The 27115-nt window shown below is 35.0% G+C and overlaps 1 protein-coding gene across 1 annotated transcript; it reads right to left on the minus strand.

Annotated features, from left to right (window-relative positions):
* Positions 1–21079: 21079 nt before the first annotated feature.
* LOC140451307 (uncharacterized) lies at positions 21080–21577 on the minus strand. The gene has a single exon (XM_072545055.1). It carries the CDS (start codon positions 21575–21577, stop codon positions 21080–21082), a length of 498 nt encoding a protein of 165 aa, XP_072401156.1.
* Positions 21578–27115: the final 5538 nt, after the last annotated feature.

Below are 27115 nucleotides of genomic sequence, written 5' to 3' on the forward strand. Positions count from 1 at the left end.
CGAAATCTTTCTCCCAGCTGTGTGAATGATTGAGGGCAGTAAACTCCCTCTTATATATTCGATTGCACAACTCACATTTGAACCTTTTGTGTGACAATACGTGTTTTTCGAACGCTTTCATATTTAAAACTTTCTTATTACAAATATGGCAAACATAAAAACCGTTACTTTCATGAACTTTCGAATGAAAAGCAAAGTCTAACAGGTTCTGGAAAGTTTCTTTGCAAACTGTACAGGTTCGTGGCTCGTTGTTGTCGAAGAGATTTTGTATTTTATTTTCCTTTTCTTTGGTTTGTTTTATCGATTTGGAATTTTTCGAAGCGTTATTAACTTTTCTCTTCCTTCCTCTCTTGCGCGGTTTTTTTAATCTAAAAAATAGCTTTATTAGAATGTGAAACAGTGTATTAATAGTCCAGTTGTCAGAGAGTTGACGCCTAAAAATCATACGAACAAGCTGAATTTTTGCACAGAATATTAATTTTGGGACCCCAAAAAAGATGCAAAAAAGGTTACCACTTTTATCCCCACTATTAAAACCCCCCTCGAAGGGAGGTAAAAACGTGAAAAAATCGATTTACCAAGAATCTGTATACCGTAAAAAAAATGTTTCAAATAAAAAATGTAGCTGAGATCATTTTAAACAAAAATGTTTATAAGCATTTTTTGTGTAGAATGAACCATTCTCTTAGAAACAACACTTGAAGCGATCGTCGATTTTGCATATCAGTTACGGGCGAGAAATCAATGTTCATTAAAATTTGTATCAGCTGGACGGTAAAAATTCGATATTGCTTATTTTATACATTAACATTTTTGTTTAAAATTATCTCATCTACATTTTTTACTTGAAACATTTTTTTCTACGGTGTAAAGGCTCTGTGTAAACCGATTTTTTTTTGCGTTTTACGGGGGAAGCCCTGGGGTAAAAGTGGTAAACTTTTTTGCATCGTTTTTGGGGTCCCAAAATTGATATTCTCGGCAAAATTCAACTTGTTTGTATGTTTTTTAGAGAGTCAGTGGCATTTTCGTCTCTGACCACTGTGGTATAAGTTTATGGTAGATATTTATAAGACGAGAGTTTTTTTAAAAAAAGTTTATTTACAATAAAAACAAATAAGTTAAAAAGTATGTACAAGTGTTATTTATACAATAGGTGAAAATCAATTTAATCAATAAAAAGTCACAGAGAAATACAGTTATTTAAAAAGATAAGTACAAATAAAGAGGTAAGGCAGTTAGATTAGATGGTTTTAGTGCGAAAGTATGGACAGTTTTAGAAGAGACAAAAACAATTTAGCTAATAAGTAGGTTTGTTTAATGGAATAACAGAATTGCGACAAATGTCAGACGAATAAGGAAGCAGTATTTAAGACTGTGTGTGTAAACAATAGGAGAGTTCAACAATGCACAAACTATAGGACCACATAATGACAATTTTCAGCATCATCATCGGTCCGTTTTAAGTCCCCTGCAGAACATAGGCCCCCTCTTTGTGTCCAGAGTGTAGGGTCTTGTGCAGTGTGGATGCAATTTTTCGTCATCTTTCGAATGGCAATATGGTAGAGTAATTGCTGTACAAATACATCTAATACTGTAGTGCAACGACCAAAAGATGTATATAGTACCAATGTTTCTTCCAAAAAAGTGTGTACAAGTAGAAGGTTACAAAGGCACCACTTATTAAATTGAAACGCTGTGTATATTGAAAACTTATACCACAGCATCGGTAACAAAAGATTAGAATTGGCGGAAAAACTTAATAATTTATCTTGATTGGATAATTATGCCATGTGAAAAGTTTTTCTTCTCAGATTACCAACTGAAGATGTTAGTAACATACCTGCTACTATGTCAAAAAGCAAAATACAGAAACAGTTCAATTTTAGCAAATATGTATCCCACAAAGACATATTACGATTACAGATAGCATACAATAAACTTTTAAGGACGGAGTATAACAAAAAACCAATTTTTAAAAATAATATAGTGTCTTTACACTATATAAAATAAAAACACATAAACATGTAAAATATCATCAGGTAACACAAGTTTAGTATCGCAAGGAACCTTATCGACAGGCTACTATATATCAGAATGTTACTTATATGTTTTCAAGTTTCGGCGACCCCCAGTTGGTATATAGAACTTGGTCAATAGGGTGTACTAGTCCGCTCTCGTCCTCAAATTTTGATTCATAGGAAAAAGAAAGTCTAAAGAAGCTAAAATTCTAAGAAAGTAGATAATAAATATTGCGAAAATACTCTTCTACAGAGATGGGCACGCATTCAGATTCATCAATTAAATTTATGAATAAAAACTATCGAAAACATCTACCAAAACAACAAAATGGAAGTCAGAATAGATGGACAACTTACAGATATATATATATATATATATATATATATATATATATATATATATATATATATATATATATATATATATATATATATATATATATATCAATCGGTTTTAAAACGTCTTGCGACGTCCGATGCCTAATTTCCATGACACTCTATCATCCCATTGGCCCTCTCTAAGACCTCTTGCGCTCATCGCCTTCGTTACTCCGTCTTTCCAAGATTTCTTGGATCTTCCTCTCTTTCTGCGGTTTGGTGGTATTCACTGCATAATTATTTTTGGGAGTCTTGAGTTATCCATCCTCTGGACGTGTCCGTATCATATCAGCTGTTTTCTTTCCATGTCTGTTGTTAGAGAGCCGTCAACCCCCATTCGCTGTCTTATCTCATCATTACGTATTCTCTCTCTACGTGACACTCCTACTGATTTTTTAGAAGCGTCCATTTCTACTGCCTCCAGTTACAACTTACAGAACCTATAGAAATAGGCAGCGGAATAAGAGAAGGGGATTCATTAAGCATTAAGAGGATACAGAATGGGAAACAAAGAAATAAAAATAGTCTATTACGCAGACGACGCAATATTGATAGCCCAACATGATGATAGTCTGCAAAGACTGGTCCACAGATTTAACATAAGAGCAAAAGAATTCAATACGACAATTTCATCTAAGAAAACTAAAACAATTATAGTCAGCAAAGAACCAACCAGATGTAAAATAGAAAAAATAGTAGTAAAAAAGTAAAAGCAAATAGACTGGCAGGATGCCTTAATAACACTATATGGCGAAACAGACACATTAACACTGAGATGAAGTCAAGAATTTATAAAGCCAGTGTAAGACCAATAATGACATATGCCTCAGAAACAGGACCCGACACAGCCACAACGCAAAGGCCACTGGAAGCGATAGAGATGAGAGTACTGAGAAGAATTACAGGAAATACGCTGAGCGATCGAAAGAGAATTGAAGACATTAGAAAAAAATGTACAATGCTTGTACACCTGGGGATTAAGCAGCGCAGTGAACGAAATACAAGTCTTAGTGTATAAAAAGCCAGTTGTACAGTTATCTGGTGATTTGCCGATTGGGCAGGTTGTATATGTGTCTTTGTATTTTGAGTAAGTAATATTCAATTAACAAATTTAAAGTTATTATTCTATTTTACAGAGCTCTTTACTTCGTATCACTTGCTGAGAATTTATTACAATCTTGGTAGCGAATAAACCTACGAAAATGTGAACAAACTCAGTTGTAAAAGAGTTTTTCTTCTTCTTCTTCCTCTTTATAAGCAATTCTGTTTGTTCATTGGCGGATTAATAATTCTATGGAAAGTTCTCACTCCATCTTTTGCTCAGTCGTCGTAAAAGAGTTGGGTAACATTATATGAGGTCTCGCAAGTAACTTCCCAAATTGTTGGGATAACTTCTTTATAACTGATGGTATAACTTCTTTATTTAACAATTTTTTACATTTTTGGATTTTCCCCTTCACTCTCTTTCCGCATTCTTACAAAGTTTCATGTGAACTTTCACTCTGTGAAGCAATTCCGTAGATCATCATCTTACAGGCGATTTTTATTTTACGTCCTCTAATAACTGGGTTCAGAATAAAACTCAGAACCGAAACATTATTGACTTCTTCCTAATTCCTTTCAATTAGAATTTGACTTTTACGAACTAAAATACTAAAGACAAGATACTAAATCTGGCGAATAAGTCGGATGCTCTAGATTGTGAGTTGTCACGTTGTCCTGATGAAGGATCTACAAGGTATCTTCCACGAGTCTTCGTAAAACCTCTAAACAGTTATATTGATTAATTTTTTGGTCTTTTAACATCCATTCCATGTGAAACATATCCGCATATCAACAATCAACACGGCCTTGAATTTGAACTTGCTCATCACTGTTTTTTGGAGTCTTGTAGATTTTGAATTGCCACTTTTTTTTGGAGTCATATTAAAAAATTCATTATTCGTCTCTTGACAAGTCTGAGTCTTTTCGATATATTCCAGAGTGTCAACAAATGTCTACGAGTAATCTTCGGTTCCGCTGTTAGGGCACCATTTTAGCACACACTTTTCTCATGCAAAATTTATCTTACAGTTTCTTTATAAATGTGCACATATTAAAAAATGGCTATAATACTTAATCAACGGTTTTTTGGAATCATTTTTGTGACCTTTTAAACATTCAGGTCATAGGCCATCTGGGGCGCTTGTCATTCTCCCCCCTCTCCTTTAAGCGTTTGTTCTACTAGAAAACTCTGGCACTGGATGGGCAATTATCCCCGTAAACTCTCTGCATAAGTCTTCGATACAAATTTCCCGAGTTTTAACAAAAACTTAAAATTCAATCTTTCCTCAATTTGTTTATCTAACATTATTTGGACTTGAACTTTTTACTAAATTCTAGGAATTTATATTCAAACCACGTCTTCTTCTTCTTAGCCTTCTGTCGTCCATGTTTGGACATAGGCCTCTCCTAACTCATTCCATCGGTCTCTATCCTGAGCAACATATTTCCAATTTGTTCCGGCTATTCTTTTAATGTCATCAACCCATCTCATCTGTGGTCTTCCTCTTGGTCGGTTACTTTCGTAAGGTCTCCAATGTTGTATTGTAGTATTCCAACGTTGGTCTTTTTGTCTAGCAGTGTGGCCCGCGAAGCTCCATTTAAGTTTGGCAATTTTTGTTGCTATGTCCTCACTTTTGTTTGGATCTTACCCAGTCGTTCTTTTTTTATCTCACAGTCGTATTCCTACCATTGCTTTTTCCATTGTTCTTTCTGTTGTGGCTAGTTTATTCATGTTTGCCTTGGTTAGGGTCCAGGTTTGACATCCATATGTCATGATAGGAAGGATGCATTGGTTAAACACTTTGCTTCTAGTAATTTCCGCACTTTGGTTCTCTTTGTCAAGTCTCAGGATTTAGCCTAGGTAGATATATTCCTGGATTTGTTCTATCTCACTGCCATTTATAGTTATACGTCTGGGTTCATCTGTGTTTGTCATTATTTTTGTTTTTTTTTTCATATTCATTTTTAGGCCGACGTATTGGGAGCTGGCTGCTAGTTCCCCCATCTAAATTTGCAGTTCCTCGAATGTGCTCGTTTTAGTCACTATGTCGTCAGCGAATCTGATGTGGTTTAACTTGTTGCCATTAATGTTAATGCCATAGGTTGACCAATTTGTAGTTTTAAAGACGTCTTCTAGGGCTAGGTTGAAAAGCTTTGGCTATATTACGTCTCCTTGTCTTGCTCCTCTCTTAATGGGGATGGGATTTATATTTTTGTCTAGTTGTACTATCATAGTTGCCTTTTCATATATATTGTGTATTAGTTGCCTATATCTCGAATCTATTCCACAATTATTAATAGCTTGTTCTATGGCCCACATCTCGATACTATCAAACGCCTTTTCATAGTCGACGAAGGCAAGAAATACGGGTAGTTGGTATTCATTTGCCACATAACTTTTAATCGCCACACATGTGTTTATTATAAGCAAACTCGACAAGGTTCCTTGTACATACATATCAAATACAATGTAATCTTAAATTAAAAATCAATCTCTGATAGGGGCACAACAAGTTTTAGTATGTATTTTCAAATTACTATTCGAAATAAAAGCTTTACCGCAAATGGTGCAATGATACCTCCTATCACCCGTATGAATCTTAATATGATATCTATAAGGCGCCGATTGTCCAAACCGTTTGCCGCAATACGAACACACGTACGGTTTTTCTCCAGTATGAACGCGAATATGCGAAACCAACAGACATTTCGTTGCGAAATGTCTCTCACAAACCGTACAAGGGAACGGTTTTTGACCGGTGTGCGTACGCATGTGTCGCGTCAATCTAGTCCTGTTCGAAATACGCTTACCGCAAACTTCACAGATAACAGTCAAGTCTACACCCATTTCCCTATGCATACTAGAGTAATGCCGCCGCAGACCCGTTTCGGATTCGTAATGTTTATTACATATAGGACAATCGAATTTAACTAAAGGTTTTCCGGTAATAATTTCGTGATGTATCGTATTCAAATGAGTATCCAGACTCTTAGAATTAGCTAAATGTTTACCACATATCTCGCACTGGTACATCTTCTCGCCGGTATGACTGTAGGAATGTTTCAAGGCTGCTCGTGCTTTTCTGAATACCTTTTGACATATCTCGCATTTATATCCAGCATGACCGTTGATATGTCTTCGTATTCGAAATTTGGTAGCTACCGAGAACCCACACAAGTGACACGTATGTAAATTTGAAGGACTATGTTCCTTCGAATGTAATGCTAGATTCAAATGATCGGTGAAGGCTTTCTGGCAAGTTTGACATAAAAGAGGTTTGTCTAGTTTTAAGATGTCTGTTAGCTTCATCAGATCTTCGTCGATTTCTGGTTCTGGAACGGTTATGGGAGTTTTTTTCTTTTGTTTCTTCCTTCCGGTGTTTCTAAAAATTATAATGTTAATTACATCAAGAAGAAATAAATACCAATATACTTACAGTTTGTTTGTAAACCATCAACAAGTTAGATAACGAATGGGCCATAGCTTAACCTCAGATTCCTGAGGTTAAAATAGATCGATTTAAGCTAACTCACCTTAGTATCAAAGTTGATAATAACCGAAATACAGGGTGCCATAGTACACTTTTATTTTATTTGTGGGGGTTTTTTGGGACGAAATCAGGGACAGGAGTTTTGTCAGTAGAAACGTGGCTATGACGTTTTATCAGTTAAAAATAGTCTAGTGAAATAGTCGAATTATCACATTTTTTTTTGCCAATACAATATTTCCCTTAATAATAAGTAATGACGATTCTAAATTTAAATCTCTTATTGATTAAAAAAATTGTTTTTCGCAGAGAGAAAGTTTTGCAAATAAACTAATGACTGAAATTCATTAATAGTTATTTAACCAACAAGTGTATTAATAAGGGCGATTACCAATTGAGATATTTTAACGCGTGAGCAAAGCGAGCGCGTTAATGTTCGAGATTGTTAATCGCCATTTTAATTCACGAGTTCGTTACAAAACTTTTCCGTCGACCGTACTTTTCAGAAATAAAGATATCTTAGTTTAAATATTTATTTACTTAACGATAAACAACAATTTTTTAAGCCTTCATTGACTTAATTCAAAGTTTCCTTAGTGGTTGTTTTATTATAGTAAACATTAATATTCGAAATGGTGCAATTACTGAAATTAAAGGAAGATATTGATAAATGATTATCTGCTGTATAGCATTTTGACAAATTTATATTTAAGTCTTCTTGGACCTCTGTAAATTCTGTGATAGAAGAAGTTAAATTCTGGTGGAGTTAAATTAAACTCTTCGTCAATATCCATCCTTTGATTTTTCAAATACACAGAATTTTAAACAATAAAGTAAATAATGACATACAATGACAGATAGTACTAACAGCGGCTACTTCATTTTAAATTAATTTTTTAGTGGGAATATAAATAGGTATATGTTTGGTTGCCTACACCACAGGTCACTGCCAATCACAGAGCGTTTAATTAATTTATGCAAGCAATGTATGTTGTGTTGCCTATAATAAAATCGTTCATTAATAGAAAATCATTCATTAATAGGGGTCATTAATCAATGATTTTGAGGGTGTTAAAATTGATCATAAATGGACGGTCGACGGAAATTTTTTTTTTAAATATAATGAAAAGTAAGTTATGTTAATAACACACCCAATAACGTATTACAAAAATTAAAAAAGGTTTTCAAATAACAATATTTTAGGTTTAAGTATCTTTTATTCAAAAAAACTAAGAAATAACAGGTAAAAACTAAATGATTTGTTTTCACACAAATCTTGGTCACTTTCAATTCTTACTGTACTTACAGCAGTTTGCTTTAGGATGTTATTTTAGAAGTCTAGTTCTGGTAGTTTCCTCCAGTCTTCACCATAATGCTTGTCCAACTAACTAATAATAATTGAAGTTAAGTTATGTTTGTTGCTTAGTGGTACTTCACCTGGCTGAATGAATGAAAACGAATATTTTTTTTACAACACCTTTAGGCATTCCTGTGCCACTTAAGTAATTAATCTCATCTTGAATTAAAACCGTGTGTTTCTTTTTATGAAATATAAATCGTTTCGCGTTGCTAAATTTTTTTGCTTCACTTTACCAGTCTTGTTTGGTCCAGTCAACATCTATTTTTCTAATTGTAGCGGGTATTTTTTTTTTAATTTTTTTTTCTAGTATGCCGAAAACCCTATCTGGGGGAATAATAGAGTACCCTACAATTGGAAATGTGGGCTCAATATTTTTAATACTTTCTGGATATTTTTTAATAAGCCATTAGGCTAACATTGTCATCATAGTTGTGTTCTTGTTTTGTCTGCCGCACCCATCAGCGAACAAGTTCATTTTTGTGACAAAAGGCTTAAATATTGTGGTGTTTATTGCATGCCTAACTGCCGACGCTATTGTGTTCGCATTTTTTTGAGTATCAATTTCCGTCCATAAATACGAGTTTAGAATAAATACTGTCGAAGAGAGTGTTAGTTACAGCCCTCTCAAATCTTGGATGTAAGAGCATTAAAATCAGCAGAAATACGAAGCGATAATAAATTTTTATTGTGCAAAATCCGAATGAAAACACATATATGTGATAACAAAATACCAGAATACAGCACAAAGATAAAAGTAGAAAGCTTACAGGATGACTCCACAAGATACCTATTGCAAAAAAGAATAACCGAAAAAAGCAGAAATACATATATCACAGAACGTGATGGTGTCGAAGAAAGCTGGGCAAAAATTAAGTCTAATATCTTCGCCTCGGACAAGGAAGTTCTTGGTGAAAGAAATTTAAATAAAAATAAATCGTTCCCAAGGCGAAAAACTCCATGGTTTTGTACAGAAGCAAAGGAAAAATGTAAAGGAAAGAAAAAAGCTTACTTGGCATACATGTCAACCAAAACACAAGAGGCATACCATAATTACAGGACAACTAGAAACAAAACACTTGCACTTGTAAGATAAATAAAAAATGAATACTAGGAACGCTTTTCGAAAGAAACGGAACATGATTTTTACCGTCTGCAAAAGGAAATATGGCGCTTTATAAGAGGTCGATGAACGGAGGTACAGGAACTAATAGAACCAAAACACATAGAAAAGGATACGTGGATTGACTACCTAAAAAAGCTATATACAAAGGAAACGACGCTAGAACTGGAAGCACCAAAAATTACCAGAAATGAAGAAGTTAATATAAATGTACAGGAAGTTGTACGAGAAATGTACAGAAAACTACAGAGGTATAAACTTGTTAAATACTACGCTAAAACTTACAACCAAAATTTTACAAGGGCTAATTAATCAGATGATAAGTTTAGCAGATTAACAACATGGTTTTTGTAGTGGACGATCGTGTATAGATGTAATATTCGATATAAGGCAAATTACTGAAAAATCACAAGAGTATAATAGATCACTATTTCTGTGTCTGAAAGCGTTTGACAGAGTAAGACTCAAAGATGTAATCTATCTTCTGTATAATAGAGAAGTTCCCCTAAATATTATAAAAACTATCGAAAATATCTACCAAAACAACAAAATGGAAGTCAAAATAGATGAACAACTTACACAACCTATAGAAATAGGCAGCGGAGTAAAACAATGGGATTCATTGAGCCCCATGCTCTTCAATTTGATCATGGATGAAATCATCAAAAGCAAAACAAAGGAAGAGGATACAGACTGGGAAACAAAGAGATCAAAATACTCTATTACGCAGACGACGCAATATTGATAGCCCAAGATGAAGATAGTCTGCAAAGACTGGTCCACAGATTTAACATAAGAGCAAAAGAATTTAATATGACAATCTCATCTCAGAAAACTAAAACAATAGTAGCCAGCAAAGAACCAACTAGATGTAAAATAGAAATTGATGGAGGCCTAGACAAAGAAGTGAGAGATCAAGTAAAAAAATTAAATAGACTGTCAGGATGCCTTAATAACACTATATGGCGAAACAAACACATTAACACTGCAATAAAGTCCAGAATTTATAAAGCTAGTGTAAGACCAATAATGACATATGCCTCAGAAACAAGACCTGACACAGCCACAACACAAAGGCTACTAAAAACGGCAGAAATGAATGTACTGGGAAGAATTACAGAAAATACGGTGAAAGATCGAAAGAGAAGTGAAGACATTAGAAGAAAATTTAACGTACAGTGTAAAAATGAATGGACACAAGATAGAAAAAAAACATGGAATAACCACATAAGCACAATGGACTAGACCCATGTCGTCAAAATATCAAGAGATAAGTCAACAATCGGCAGAAGAAGTACCGGATGACCGCGCAAAAGATGGAGTGGCAACCTTCGAGCAAATACGAGTTTAGGTTTGCAGGTGTGAACTTAGTTTTAGACGTTCCAGACAATATAGTAAAGTTGGTGTTACTTATTTGCTGACTGAAATATGCAGATTGATCTGGTAATCTAGGCAGAGCCAAATTGTTCTGACAGTCAAAGAAAAATGACACTGTGTTTGGTTTTGGATGTTTCAAGAGACGGAAGAACGTTTTTGCCTTCAATAAATAAACGCGATTTTCGTAATCAATTTATGTCTTTTTTCATGTGACTTTGTTAATTTCAGTTGTTTTTTAAACCGTAGGCACGTTGAACAGCAATCTGTAAGTGGAGTTTCAAACGCAATATTGTAATTTGCATTCAATAATTTTCTAAAATAACTAATTCTAATTCGTATAATTTTAACAATAAAGCTTTTTAAAATTTAACTCGCATGGTAAATAGACAAGCACACTAGTCGTACTCCTACAATAGTGAGATGTTAAAGATGCATGTTGAAGATTCTATAAAGTCTTTTATATGTTTACGTTTTTCATCTTTTTGCGACCTACTCGGTCCCCTCCTCTTCGTTCTTTTGGAAGCTCTCCATTTGTTATAAAATTACGAAGTATTCTTTGCACTCGGTTTGCACTAAAATTCGTGATGCCTACAAATGCATTTTTGCACACTCGTATCAGTTTTCCATCTTTTAAACGAACATTGTATTGGATCGAGACTTGAGCATGATTGGATTTTCCTCTCTTCGGTTTATTTCCTGTGCAACAGTTCAGTATGAGATTGTCCTGGTCTATTTTAGATTTAGATCCATACATGTAACCATGGAATTGTGTAATGTCTTTCATTGTTAAAGTTTTGCAAAAATACGGTTGTCCGGGTTTACCATCGTGACCACAGGTTGGAAAGTTTGGAAGCACGTGTGGTGTATGCCTACAAATAATATAATTTCACCTATTTAGTTAGTGTTAAACCTATTGTAAAATTTTTTCAAGCAATACCTGTCCGTTTTTTTAACGCTCCTAGCATAGTTTTCTGGTTGTCGCTCTTTCTTGAGTCATTTTCCTCTTGAAGAAGGTAAAATCTTAGAATGACTAATTTTTAACTCATTCATGTCAGCAAATTACACCAAAAAGAAATTATATTACACATCAATACCCAAGATAGATTAGATACCCAAGATAGACTATATAAGAGATTAATAAGAATTTTGCGAAAATAGTTGAAGACACTACTAGAGGCATAGAAGAACAATGGAACGAAATGAAGACATCTATTACCTATCTAAAATCAAAAAGAGAAAAGAAGCAAGAATGTATGAGAGATAAAATATTGCAGATGATGGAAGAGCGAAGAAAATTAAAAGGTAGAAATGACAACGAATACAAAAAGCTGCGTAATACTATACTAAAGGAGATAAAAGGAGCAAAAGAAGCATGGTTGACGTAGAAATGTACGGAAATTGAAACACTACAACGCAAACATGACGATTTCCATATGCAGAAAAAAATTACAAAGGTACAGAACACCAGAAAACAACGCAATACAGGCATAGTTGAAGACATTGAAGACCAGATTTTGACTACCATTGAAGATAAATTACGAAGATGGAAAGAATATATGCAAGAATTATTTGAAATAAACAATCTCTACGGCCCAGAAATAACAAACGAAGAAGTAACTATGGCCATTAAGCGGATTAAAGATGAGGTGCATGGTGAAATTTTAAAGCTACTAGAGGTACACCAAATCACAGCTCTTACGAAGCTCTTCAACAACATCTACGAGACTGGTTACTTACCAAAAGACTGGCTACTAACAATATTCAATCAACTTCCTAAAAAAGCCAACGCTTGAAAATGTGAAGAACATAGATTAATTAGTTTGATGAGCCATATACTTAAAGTACTCCTTACTATCATTCACTCGCGCATTTACACCAAATTAGAAGAAAACCTGAGTCAAGTTCAATTTGGATTCAGAGCAGGACTCGGAACGAGGGAAGCAATTTTTAGAACGGTTAGGAGTGAATAAAAGGCCCAAGTGGACTTAGAATCGCTCCTCACTCGGTGGCCGAGCCGAAGTCTCGCTTCGACGTTAGAAACCTTCTCGACGGAAATAATCAACAGGAAACAAGATTGTTTCCGCGGGAGGTAACGTGTGAGGCGTAGCACCAACTAAAAGAGCGTACCAAAATTGGTTTCGAAAAATGTCTCATTGAACACGCAGAGGTCCAGAAGCTCTATTTGGACCCAAATTTAGGAGTTCCTACAGGTGACAAATTTTACGCTTCAAAGATATACTACCATAACGAAACTAGCAAAAATTCTCGAGGATTATGCCTTTAACATGAAAAAAGGTAATGGCGAAGACTACAAAGAGTCATCTGTAAAGTCAATGTCGAATCATCATCATTATTAGGGCTTTTCATTCCGCGTGGAATGTTTGCCGCTCTTACTTAGAGCTCTCTGATTCGCTTATTGCGGCCAATCACTCCGCACTCCACTTGTATGTTGTCAAATTTTGTTGTATGACTTGGCTTTCGTTACAATTTTCTTCCACTCATTTCGATATGTGCATAGTTCCCTCCAGTTTCTCACTTTTGATATCTCTCATGACCTGATCCTCCCATCTCTCTCTGGGTCTCCCCCTTGGTCTTTTAGTTGCTGGTTTCCATCTGGTGATCTTCTTAATCAGTAGGTCGTTTTTCCTTCTCTCTATGTGTCCCAGCCATCTCAGCCTCTGTGCTTTAATAAATCTAATCTTCTCCCTTCATTATGTCTCTTAATGTGTGTCCATTCTTATCGGGCCCATAAGGGCTCAATTTTTCCGTGAGGCACATTGTCTTAGCTGCGTACGTAACTACTGGTCTGATTGCAACTCTGTATATTTTCAGTTTTGTATTTCTGGATAAGTTCTTGTCCTTCATCAGCCTATGATATCTCCAGTATGTTTTGTTGCCTGCTAGTATTCGTTCAGTTACTTCTTTACTTCTCTTGTTTTGGGCATTCACTATTACTCCCAAATATTTAAATTGTTGAACTCTTTCAAAAGTGTAGTTTTCTATTTTGATTTCTCTCGTCCTGTTATCTTCTCTTCTAGAGCAGAGTAGATTTTTTTTCCTTCGTTAATTTCTAGACCTCTTTTCCGTGCTTCTTTTGCCAGTATTGTTACTGCTTCTTTTAATCTTTCCTTGTCTCTTTCCATAAGAACTAAATCATCTGCATGTGCAACTATTTGTGTTGAGGAGTGGGCTATACTTCCTTTAATTTTGCTGGCCTTGACTGTTCCTTCTACTGATATGTTGAATAATGTGGTTGACAGGTAATCGCCTTGCCGCACTCCTGTTTCTATTGCAATTGATTTTGTGCTACCTTCTTCTGTTGTTACTTTAGCTCAAGCTCCATCCATGGTCATTTTTGTAAATCTGATTAATTTTGCTGGTATATCTTGATTTTTCATTTCAATAAATGTGGAATACTACAGCAAACATGGTACAAAAAAAATATTTTATGGAGTACGGTATAAAAATCGCCCCTTTCACAGATATATCTTTCAAATGTGCAAGATTGGCTAGAGATACCAAGCGGAGGTAGCTTCAAAGTATTCAAGAAAAAAGAAAACTCAGTTCAAAAGCATTATCCACCGAAGAACTATTAAAAATCATCCGAAGCTACGACGAGGAAACCCCCGATGGAGCACAAAAAATTTTTTTTTCACCTTTGCTCATTTGAACTTGCTTGGAAAGGCAATGAGGCCGTAAAATGCAAGATTGACTTTTTCCAGAAGGAATTTGATGTTATGGGAGAATTTACGGGCCGAATTGAATTCAACAGCATTTTTTCCAAAACAAATCAAGTGCGGTTCGAAAAGTTTCGTGAAATAGTCTTGTCGAATATCAGTCGAGAGAAAATTATTTACCGGCAAAATTTTCTTCTGGTTTTATTCAAGTCTGTTGCCTTTTGGCAATTTTCGCTAAAGAAATTTTCATACCAGTCATACCAGTCAAAAATATTGCTAGCAAAATTTTCTCTCTTATGCTATTATATACGAATAAATCTCGAAAATATAAATTTCTAAATCATCATTATAAGTTTTATTTTACTGATCTATACATAGGACACTGACCGTAAAAGGGGCAAAGATATATGTAAAAGGGCAAAACTGACCGCCAAGGGCATAAACATAAACGGAGAAAAGCTTAGCCATCTAAGGTTTGCAGATGATATTGTACTAATAGCTGATAGGATAGACGAGGCCAAAGAACTTTTAAATCAGCTCTACTTTTCCTCGCTAGAAGGGGATTGAAAATAAATATATCTAAAACCCAGATGATGACAAATCTTGTAGTCAGCGAAGGTATATGCGTAGGAACAAGATCCATCGACCAGGTAATGGCCTATAAATACCTAGGTCATGAGATTCGCATAGGAAAAGATAACCAAACCGTTGAGCTTCTCCGTCGTATAAGACTGACTTGGCAGCCTTCGGCAAGCTGAACCATATTTTCAAATCGTCTGATATACCAATATGCATTAAAAGAAAAACGTTTAATCAGTGTGTTTTTCCAGTGTTAACTTACGGTGCGGAAACGTTGACCATGACATGGAGAACAGTTCAAAAGATCCGTGTGTGTCAAAGGGCGATGGAGCGTGCTATGTTGGGCGTTTCACTACGAGACAAGATCCCAAATCGCCAGCTACGACAAAGAACAGGAGTGGCTGATGCAGTAGAGAGAGTAGCAATACTTAAATAGAACTGGGCAGGTCACGTGGCTCGAATGACAGATAATAGATGGACAAAGCGGATACTGGAATGGAGACCAAGAGATGATGCCTACCGAAGCAGAGGTCGTCCACCAACACGTTGGACTGATGATCTAAAACGTTGCCATAGGAATTGGATGCAAGAGGCACAAGATCAAAATAGATGGAAAATTATGAGGGAGATCTATGTCCAGCAGTGGATAAGCAAAGATTGAATGATGACATAGGACACTGAAACTTAGCGTTAACAAAATGTGCAGCATTTCAGTATTCAGTTGAATAAGATCCTGATTACAACATTTGTAAATCAGGAGTTATTCAGCCATATAAATGGCTTACATGACCAAAAAAAAAAAAACGAAAAACTGTGTCCAAATTAAATTACTCTAACCCTAAATGGCCACACGATAAAATTCTTTTTAAACATGGTATCAGCTAAAAATTTAAAAAGCTAGGAAGATGATATTAATGGAATTAAGTTTGAGTTATATATTTGGACTATAATAGCTTCCGCGTTGACCATTTTATACAATTCTTTCCCTTTTTTTGAACGCATTATCGTGTTGTAAAGTTGACACTTTGTCAAGGTATTTTGTTGTATTTTTGTCGTCACATTTTGTTGTAATTACTGGCATGTAAATAATTTGCTGTGTACAGTCCATTGAAAAGTTACATTTATGGTTTGCATTTTTCAGAGGATGCAATTTATTTTTATTCTTTTTTTATTTGGACCTTCCTGTCATACTTATAATCCGGTCTTTAGTGATGATTAAAGATTCTGAATGCATAGTATGTAAAACGTATTTATTTTTGAAAGGTTAGATTAAAAAAGACAAACAAACTATTTATACAAACGTCAATAATACTGAATTGTAGGCACAAACAATATATTTTAAAGAGATATAATTTTTAACTTTGAACTTCATTTTTAACGGTAGGCTGAATGCAATTTTTCATGTGAATCCTCATATTGCTCAACGATATAAAACCTTTTTTACATATTAAACAAATATGAGATCGCTCCCCTGTGTGAGTCTTGATGTGGTACCTGTAAGGAGCCAGTTGAGCAAACTTTTTTCCACAGTACGAACAAGTAAACGGTTTTTCACCAGTATGAACTCTTACGTGGATCTTCAGTTCTTGCTTTTTGGAGAATCCTTTGTGACAAACGTCGCACACGTGTGGTTTGTATCCACTATGTACTCTTAAATGGTACTTAAGCTTGTTTCTGGTAGCTATGGTTTTGCCACAAATGTCACAAACAACGGAGTAATCATAGCCTAACTCTTTGTGGCTGGAGGAGTAATGGCGAACTAAGCCTGAATGGCTTTCATAGTGTTTACTGCATACTTTACAGTCGTATTTTTGAAGGGGCTTTCCAGTGATGGCTTCATAATGGGTGTTTCTTCTGTGAGCTGCCAAACTCTTGGTGTACGGAAAATGCTTTCCACATATTTCGCATTGAAAAGGCTTCTCACCAGTATGGAAATAAGTATGCTCCAACGCATCTTTACTTTGCTTAAAAGTCTTTGTACATATCGGGCATTTGTACTTATTTATGCCTTCATGCGCGCGCATGTGCAGATCAAATGGAGGTTTGGAGTTATTGGTAAATTTACAAATATGACAAGTATAGGTTCCATCTGAGCTGTGTTCTTTGGAGTGGAAAGCGAAGTCTAAGTTATTTGTAAATTCCTTGGCACAGTGTTTACAACTTAACGGTTCGTCTAGATCTAAGGGTTTGGCTAAGAGTTGCGGATTCTTTTTATAACTTGTTCGAGATTTTCTGTTCTGCGGTTTAATTTCTCCATTTTCTTTCGATTTTCGCTTTACATATTTCCGTTTCGTGCGTTGTCTACAACAAAAAACTATGAGAAAATATGTTTAGTATTCAACAAAAATGTACTACTTACTACACAAAAACCAAAGAAAACAAAACCGTGAAACTACTAAAGTTTTTAAAAAAATCTCTCAGTGAGAACAAAGATTGTACAGGTATTCCTAAAAATGTAATAGTACAGGACATTTTTTCAATATGCAACATTTGGTTCTGTCCTAATGGACCATAATATTGTAATCAAGTACATAAGATGATCAAATAAAGTTGTGTTTATTCATAATTACAAACATTGTCTGCTCTTTCAACAATTTGGCAATGCTATGCGAAAATGCCAATGCCAAATTGGAGGACGTGCAACGGATAATATATAGTCTATAGAACAAGCCACAGTTGGAATGCAGTGTTGGTCTTACGGCGCGCAGCGATGCCGCTCATGTCAGTACAGTGGTAGGTGTTTGGCCATCAGGACCGTACGCGCTTCGTTTAAAAAATCTTTACTCATTAATTTAACTAAGTTAAATAAGAGAATAAACAAAAAAACAAATTATATCTATAATCTATAAAAAATGCTTGTATAAATGAAATATCTAATACCTCGTAAATACTTATACCATCATCATCAGTAGCTCGACAACCCTTTCTGGTACGTTTATTGACGTTTCAATTTCCACTTCGGAAATCTTTCTCAAAATACTTTCTGGGTCCTGGTTTGTTCTAGGATTTTCCGCCATTCTGTTCTGTTCCTTGCTTTGTTTTTCCAGTTGGTAATCTTAGGTGGTTTCAGATCTTGTTCCACTTGTTCCATGTATCTAAGTTTGGGTCTTCCCTTTGAGCAGGTTTCCTTTCTCCCTACTGGTGTTTGTCCTACCCCCTTATATATGTGTCTAAGGATTTTTCGTTCAAACGTACCTAATAGATTCTCATCGCTTTTCGACAGTGTCCATGTCTCTGATCCATATACAAGGACCTTTTTATCAGGGTCTTGTATATTTTGCATTTAATGTTTCTTGTGATGTTGTTAGATCTTAGATGTTTAATTAGTCCATTATATGTTTTATTAGTGATATGTATTCTAATTCCTGAAGAATGGCTAAGATCAACGTTTGTCCCTCTACCCAAGAAGGCACATGCTAAGCAGTGCAGTGATCATCGCACGATCAGTCTGATGAGCCACACCTTAAAAATATTCCTCAAAATAATTCACAATAGAATTTACAGAAAATTGGAAGAAGATATCGGAGAAACTCAGTTTGGATTCCGGGAGGGATATGGAACTCGCGAAGCATTATTTGCCTTTAACATTTTGACACAGAGGTGTTTGGATGTGAATCAAGATGTATTTGCTTAATTCATTGATTACAACAAGGAGTTTGATAACGTCAAGCATGACCAACTTTTAGAGATATTGAAAGCTAAACAGTTAGACACTCGCGATATAAGAATAATATCTACTCTACTCTGTATTATAATCAAAAAGCAGTCGCACGCATCGAAAATAGCACAACAAATGAAATTCAAATTAAAAAAGGAGTTAGACAAGGATATGTGCTGTCACCAATGCTATTTAATCTCTATTCGGAAGAAATTATTAAGAAAGCATTGGAGGAAGAAGAGATTGGGATAAAAGTTAACGGCCAACCAATTAATAATATTAGATACGTAGATGATACGGTTTTAATGGCGGAGACAGTAGAAGACCTGCAAGCCATTTTAAACAAGGTAGTCACAGCTAGTGAAGAGAAAGGGTTAACAATGAACGTCAAGAAGACGACATTCATGATTATTTCAAAAAAACAAAGATTGAATGCAAACCTGTACATTCACAATAACGAAATCGAACGGGTGCACAAATATAAATATTTGGGAACAATGACATCACAGAAGAAATCAAAACTAGAATTGGAAAGGCTCGAGCTGCTTTTGTTAATATGAAGGACATTCTGGGAAGTCATGACATTAACTTAAACCTGAAAATGAGATTGGTCAGATGCTACATCTTCTCGATACTTCTGTACGGAGTAGAGACTTGGACTTTAAACAAGAGCAATATTGATAAACTAGAGGCCTTCGAAATGTGGATATACAGAAGAATTTTGAAAATACCTTGGACAGACAAAGTAACAAATAGTGAAGTTCTTCGAAGAATGAACAAAGAACGGGAGCTGTTGATCACCATCAAGAGAAGAAAGTTGGAATATTTTGATCATGTGATGAGAGGGAAAAAGTACCGATTGCTCCAGTTAATTATCCAAGGATAGATTCAGGGCAATATCTAAGCAATTATTTAGAGCAACAGCTTCAAAGATACGAATAGCAATGATGATTGACAAACTCCGTAGCGGAGAGGGCACTTAAAGAAGAAGATTCTTCTCTGACATTGTTATCTGCGTTAACTAGTGAACCTAGATATGTAAAATGTTTCACGCTTTCGATGTTATAGTCTCCTATTGTCAGATTCTGTAGGTTTCTTTGGCCTGTCGATTTGCTGGCCTTTATGTATTTGGTTTTTATTTCGTTAATGTTTAGGCCACTGTTTTGTGCCGCTTTTTCTATCGCATTAAATGCTTCTATCATCTCTCTTTCGCTTCTAGCTGTGATATCAACATCATCTGCAAATAATATGCTCCAATATTTGTACACTTTTTGTTATTATTGTTCCTCTGGTGTTAACGTTTGACTCTCTAATTATTTTCTCTAATGTGATGTTGAATAGAATACAGGATAGGGCATCTCCCTGTCGTAGGCCCGTTCTCTTATGAATTGTATCTGTTATTGCGTTTTGAATTCGAATTTTGCTTTGTACTTTAAGTGTTTCTTTTACTATATCAATCAGTTGAGATGGAATATTAAACTCGTTCAGTGTATGTATCAGAAATTCTCAATGGATGCTATCATAGGCACTCTCAAAATCAATGAAAAGATGATGTGGGTCTATATTAAATTCACTAGTCTTTTCCAAGATTTGCCTCAAGACGAAGATCTGATTTATTGTGGACTTCTGCCTGCAGAAACCACATTGATATGCCCCAACTATTTGTTCCGCATATGATCTCAATCGGTCATACACAATATTTGACAGTATTTTATATGCCGCAGTAAGTAGCGTTATTGCCCGGTAGTTTTTACATTGAAGCTGATCTCTCTTTTTACGTAGTGGGATAATTACTCCGGTATTCCAGTCTTGTGGCAGTTATTTATTATTCCATATGTTTACTATCAGTTCGTATATCGCACTCAATAGGGAGTCTCCGCCTTCCTTTATTAATCCTGCCCTAATGTTGTCTAATCCAGGTGACTTGTTGTTTTTCAGTCTGGTAACTGCTTCTTCCATTTCAGCTACTGAAGGGGGGTTGTTTCTCTGGTATCCGTTTGATACCATCAGTATAATTCCATCATATAGTGGATCTTCATTTTTTTCAAACTTTTCTTTGAAGAATTCTGTCCATCTTTGTAGTATTTCACTCTGTTGAGTTACTATATCTCCTTCTTTGTCTCTGCACATCATTGTTCTTGGTTTAAATTCTTTTCTAATTTTGTAAAGTTTTTGGTAGAATTTTCTTACGATACTCTTTATCGAACCACCGTCCTTCAATTGATTTGAGCTTTTTTTGTAGACCCATGGTCTCTTTGGCCGCGTCTTGTATGATGTTTTTACACGCTTCCCATTCTCTGTTTATATCCTCGTACTTTTGTCTGTTTTCTAGCCTTCGTTTTATATATTCTTTGTATTTTGCTGTTGTCTGCTAAGTTTCTTATTTCATATTTTTCAATTTTGGATCCTCTTTTTTAATGTTTGAGATTCTGGCTCTTATTCTAGTTTCCACTAGGTAGTGATCCGAGTCTGCATTTGCCCTTCGTCTGCTGCATACGTTTGTTACGTCTGAGTGATGTCTAGAATCAATAATAACATGATCGATCATGTATACTGTAACCCCATCTGGAGATCTCCACGTTCTCTTATGAATATTTTTTCGCTGGAAGCATGTGCTGGCAATGACCATATTAACGGAAGTTGCTAGATTTATTAGTCTGATGCCATTGTCATTGGATACCTCATGAAGGCTGTGCTTACCTATAGTTGGTAGGAATTTTTGCGTTGAGATCACCATAAATTTTGGGCATGAATGGTATGCAGCTTCTAGTTCTTCATATAATTTTTCTTTGGCATCGTCTTCCTTTTCCTCTGTACGGGCATGCACATTTAAGATGCTATAATTAAAAAATGTTCCCCTTAGTCTCAGGATGCACATTCTAGAGTTCATAGCGCGAAAGTCTCTTACGAGGTGTTTAACCTTTTTATTTATGATAAAGCCAGTGCATAATGCGTGGTCTTTAGAGTCACAACTATAGAATATAATGTGGTGTCTTTTGTCAATGGTGCCACTCCCGGTCCATCTCATTTCCTGTAGAGCTGTTATATCTATGTCATATCTATTCAGTTCACCGAGCAGATTTTGGAGGGGTAAATACTTATATACATATATATAAAAAATGTAAGTAGTTTACCCTATAGGACACAATAAATATATAGATACATAAAATATACAAAAAGATCATAACTGAAATGTACTGTGCGTACAGTACTAAAAAACCAATGAGCATTAAATCTGAGATATTTCTCTTCTCGTTAATTAATACTAATCGCAATCCATATCTAAATCGTCCTCATCATCTGAATCATCTTATATATTAATTATCACCGGTTTAATATCTTCCTGCAAATTGTTCACCGCAAACATTTTTTCTTCTACTTTCTTGACGTGGCTCACATAATTATGCCATTGCTCTTTAGACATGCGTTGGTAAGATTCTTTTATCAACCGTTCTACCATTTTTTCTGTAAAATCGACGAAAATAAACAGAAAACATTTTGGGGTCCCCAGAGAGTAAAATATTGCTTCAATTTATTTTAAGTTCATTTTTAAATTATCAACTAGTTTCAGTACTTTAACCCATTAGCGCACACGGATACTATATGATATCAAAATCCCTTTCAATATTATGATTGTTCGATGAGCGTAAGTATATTTTAGCAGTAGTATTGCATATTTTATTAAAAATCAGTTTGATATAATTGCTAATGTCAATATATCAAAGATTTGTTTTAAGTATAAATATTTTGAATCAGTTTTAATTTGTTTTTGATATGAAGCCCTAAATTAGCGTGATACTATTTGGTATCCGTGGGCGTTTAGGACAAAATAGTGCCAGGTTTATATAATAGTTGCATATACAGTTTTTGTTTTAGTGAAGGTTTTTCACTATCCGAAGCACTAAATATGATATATGATGATGACGATATGATTCAACAAGTTGATGAGATATTTATAACCCCACCAGAAGTAAATACAGAATCAGATGAGGATTCAGCTAACGAAGTCGAAGGGGGATAATGTAAAACTTAACTGGTAAGAAGCAATCGACCATAACGAATTTTATAATATTTTATTTGCTTATGTATTTTTAGGACGGCAGCCAAGGGCAGAAGCTGAAATAAAACTAACAATGTACGAATTGGAAATAGTGGGAGTGAATTGGATGTTTCACAATTTGAGGTACAACCGCTACTGGCAGAACCTTCTACATTGGCAATAGAGTGGATAAATAACAGAGTGGATAAATAACAAACTTCTAAAGAATTTTACTACTGCGGCAAGCTAAATTTTTTTATTACTGGTCTGTATTTTCAATACTATGTTTAGAAGGATTATTAATTTTTATCGCTTCGAATACGGGTAAGTATTTAGAATACCCTTGTTATTAAAAGATCTTTTTCGTAATGAATTATGTTTGGAGCCATAGCATTCCACAAACGAATACGTTTTCTTTAAAACCACTCCATTCAAGTATTAATTATACATAATCTCTCTTAACATTTGTTTGGTTTTTAGTTAAAACCGTTCTTAAGTGTAATATTTTTTCATGGGAACAAATATTTCGAACCAAAGTACACATCCCCTTCCCAAGAATTAATTAGCTTAGGCCTAATTTATAAAAAGCAACTATCCGATTTTAGTTCTTTCGATCTGATACGAATTGCCAGTTATTATTTAAATGTCAATATGCATTCAGACGTCATTCAGATTTGTTATTCAGTTACCATCTAGAGAAACTCACTATTTTGTGGTAAGTCGTTTACTGTTCGGTATTAATTAATTGCGGTAGTAAGATATCCTTTTTTTGTCTATTTATAAAGTCCATCTGGCAATTATTCATTTATTGCCGCTTGTATTCACAGACAACCTCCTTTTATCATGTTGAGGTCAACCGCCCTTAGCAATATATTTGCGAAGAGGTAAAGATTTTACCTCTTCGCAATGAATGATGTTTTTTTGTTGTTAGGGACATTTTTTGTTGAGTTTATTTGTGAGTATGTTACTAAATGTAACATTATAATTGTGTAACATTTTTATTTTACCCTGTAGGGCCATGGTTTTTAAAAACTTTAATAAGAGTTTTACAAATTACACAAATAGGCAACTAAAATGGTATATTTACTTAAAAAAAATGTAACTACACGTAACTATTACCAGACAACACGTAACAATTTCCATAATTTCAAAAGGTACAAGTTGTTTTAAATAATACTTTTTATAGAACTTTTATTGTATTCTCAGAATTTTGTTTGAAAAGAAAAAAAAACAGTTTATTCTTTTTTAAATTAACAAAAAGAAAATACATAGAAAATTAGAAATAATCCAATTTATTTACATTTTTAGAAAATTAAAGAATAGACAAAAATTGTATACAATTACATAAAATAACTTAAGAAACAAATAAAACGAACAGGATGGACGTGACGAAAAACGGTATTACAGAGTAAATGTACGTTCTTACTGGGGCATTTGTTGCAATCATCGGTGAGCGATGATCGCGGTGTACCGCTTGTATAGTCTGTTATTATACGGCACGGTTTTGACTGAAGCGTCTGTCGCAGCGCTAGCTTAGATCGATGCCGACTCGCCGACTGATCCGAAAGCAGCCACAGTCGCAAACCCTAAGCACAGTATATTGCTTAAAAATAATTCTTTTTAAGCAATATACTGTGCCCTAAGCGACTATAGTGGCTTGTGTATGTGATTTTGAGAGTTTTTTATTTGAGAAATTCTCTTCTGGAGACACTGGATATGTATACAGTTGTAGACGACTTTTTCATAACCTGTTTTACTAAACTTAACACAAAATCAAACTTAAGTTCATAGAAACGGAAGAACTGCGGAAACTAAACATTATTTCCTAATAAATAATTGTTTATCGAAATTTTGAAGTATCCTTGCTCTTGTCTTCTTTTAAATATTGCATGTTTTCTTCATCTTGAAACACTTAACATTTCTTCATCTTCTCTTTCTTCTGCTAGCAGGTATTTTAACAATAATTGTTTTCTTTTACATACGCTCATCGCTGTAACAAAACCACTTGTTCTCTAGACAACAGATCCGCTTGTGATCATCGCTTAGCGATCATTGTTCAGTGATAATCGCTCAACGGTGATCGCAACGGACGCCCCAGTAAAAACTTACCTTTATGCGGCAATAAATAGAGATGCATACAGTAGGATTTAGGTTGGATGGAAGAATTTGAAGGAAGCAAGTGTTGTGTTTTGACAGAAAAATTCAAATGAACCTGAACGGAAAATTCTATAAAATCGCCATAGGACCAGCTATGATATATAAAACTGAATATTGAGCAATTAAAAAAGGGAGAAACAACAAGTGAATGTGGCGGAAATAAGAAAGTATTACTGTTGCAAGAAATTCTTTCCACTGTATTTAAAACTAGCCATACCTATACAGTTATTAATTCAAAAAGCAAAAGAATAGCGTATACCCCTGTGGACGGCATTTCTGGACTTCTAAAAAACATTCAATATCGTAAAACATTGAAACATTATATTGGCGTCAAATAGCGACTATCCGTATTAATGGAAAGTCGACAGAAGTGTGTAAGATTTTAAAGGAAGTCAGGTAGGGTTGTGTTCTGTCCCCACTGTTGTTTAATTTATATTCAGATATAATATTTAAACATGTTTTGAAGAACTTGGAATATGGTGTAAAAATTAATGGAAACCATAAATACTATCAGATACACAGGTGACAGGTGAATGGAACAACAAGGGTATCAACGTCGACGGATCATACTTAAACCACTTGAGATTCGCAGATGACATAGTTTTAATAGCCGATAACATCCAAGAACTAAATGATATGCTACAACAATTAAATGCAGTTTCAGGACCGGTAGGCTTAAAAATGAACTACAGTAAAACAAAAATACTGAGCCGAGACCAGACAAATATAATAATACAAAATCATACCATAGAAAATGTTAAATATTATGTATATTTAGGTCATGTCATCAAACTAGGAAAACCAAATCAAGATGCTGAAATTAAAAGAAGAACACAACTGGCATTGGGCGCTTTCGGCAAACTAGCATATATCTTGAAAAACACCTCCATTCCTGTAAACTAAAAAAAGGTGTATAACAAAGGCATACAACCAGTTTGTACCTACGGCTTGGAGACAGTAGCCCTAACCAAAAAATCTGCTAAAAAATTAGAAACAACGCAAAGCGCAATGGAACGAATCATGCTTGGAATATCACTGAGAGACAAGATTAGAAACACCGAGATAAGACGTAGAACGAAGATTAGGGATATTGTGGAAGAAATTACAAAAATGAAATGGCGCTGGGCAGGTCACGTAGCCCGATATAATGAAAACACGTGGACACGGAGAATTCTAGAATGGAGACCAAGGACGACAACAAGAAGCATGGGAAGGCCTCAAAAAGATGGGTAGATGACATAAGAGCAGTGACAGGCAAACAGTGGATTAGATTGGCGCAAGATATATAAAGATGGAAGCAATTGGGAGAGACCTACATTCAGGAGTGGATGGAAAATGGTTGACGAAGAAGAAGAAGACACAGGTGACACAGTTATATTGAGTCATGACTTAAATGGATTGCAATATCTCCTTAAGTCCATTAATACGGTGAGACGAGAGATGGGACTAAAAATTAATTGTTCTAAAACAAAATACATGGTACAAGCAATAACTGGATCCCGATAAAAAAGATAAAATGAGATGGCTCGTGCAACTTTTTTATAAATGAGGTCACTCTTCTGTAACGATAACTTGAAACTTCAACTTTGGAAAGGCACGATTAAATATTACATATGGTCAGTTTTATATGGTTTCGAAGCATGGACCTTGAAAATATCTACTATTAACCGCTTAAAAGCTTTTGAAATGTGTTTGTATAGACGAACACTAAAAATACCGTGGACGACTAAGCAGAAAAATGAAGCGTACTCAACAGAGCAGAAGCTACTTGTCAGCTACAATGCGGAGAAAACAGTATAATATTCTTCGACTAATTATGATGGATGAAATCGAACGATACAAGAGAATTGGTAGGAAACAAGCCTGGTAGATAGAGTTACGAACAATGAAGTACTGAGAAGAACAGGTAAAGAGAAGGAAGTTGAACTTACAATTAAAGAAAGAAAGCTACAGTATCTCGGACATGTGATGCGGGGCGAGAAGTATGGCATCCTGCGACTCATAATGCAAGGAAAGATAGATGGCAGAAGAAGCATCGGAAGAAGACGAATTTCATGGCTCAGGAACCTGAGAGAATGGTTTGGATGCAGCTCAAAACAACTTTTTAGAGCTATTGCCTCAAAAATTAAAATAGCTATGATGATTGCCAACCTTCGTAGCGGAGATGGTACCTGAAGAAGAAGAAGAAGCCTGGTGGATGAAGAATGTCTGAGAATGAAT

This window comes from Diabrotica undecimpunctata, chromosome 9 (assembly GCF_040954645.1).
Source record: "Diabrotica undecimpunctata isolate CICGRU chromosome 9, icDiaUnde3, whole genome shotgun sequence".
In the NCBI taxonomy this organism is placed as follows: domain Eukaryota; kingdom Metazoa; phylum Arthropoda; class Insecta; order Coleoptera; family Chrysomelidae; genus Diabrotica; species Diabrotica undecimpunctata.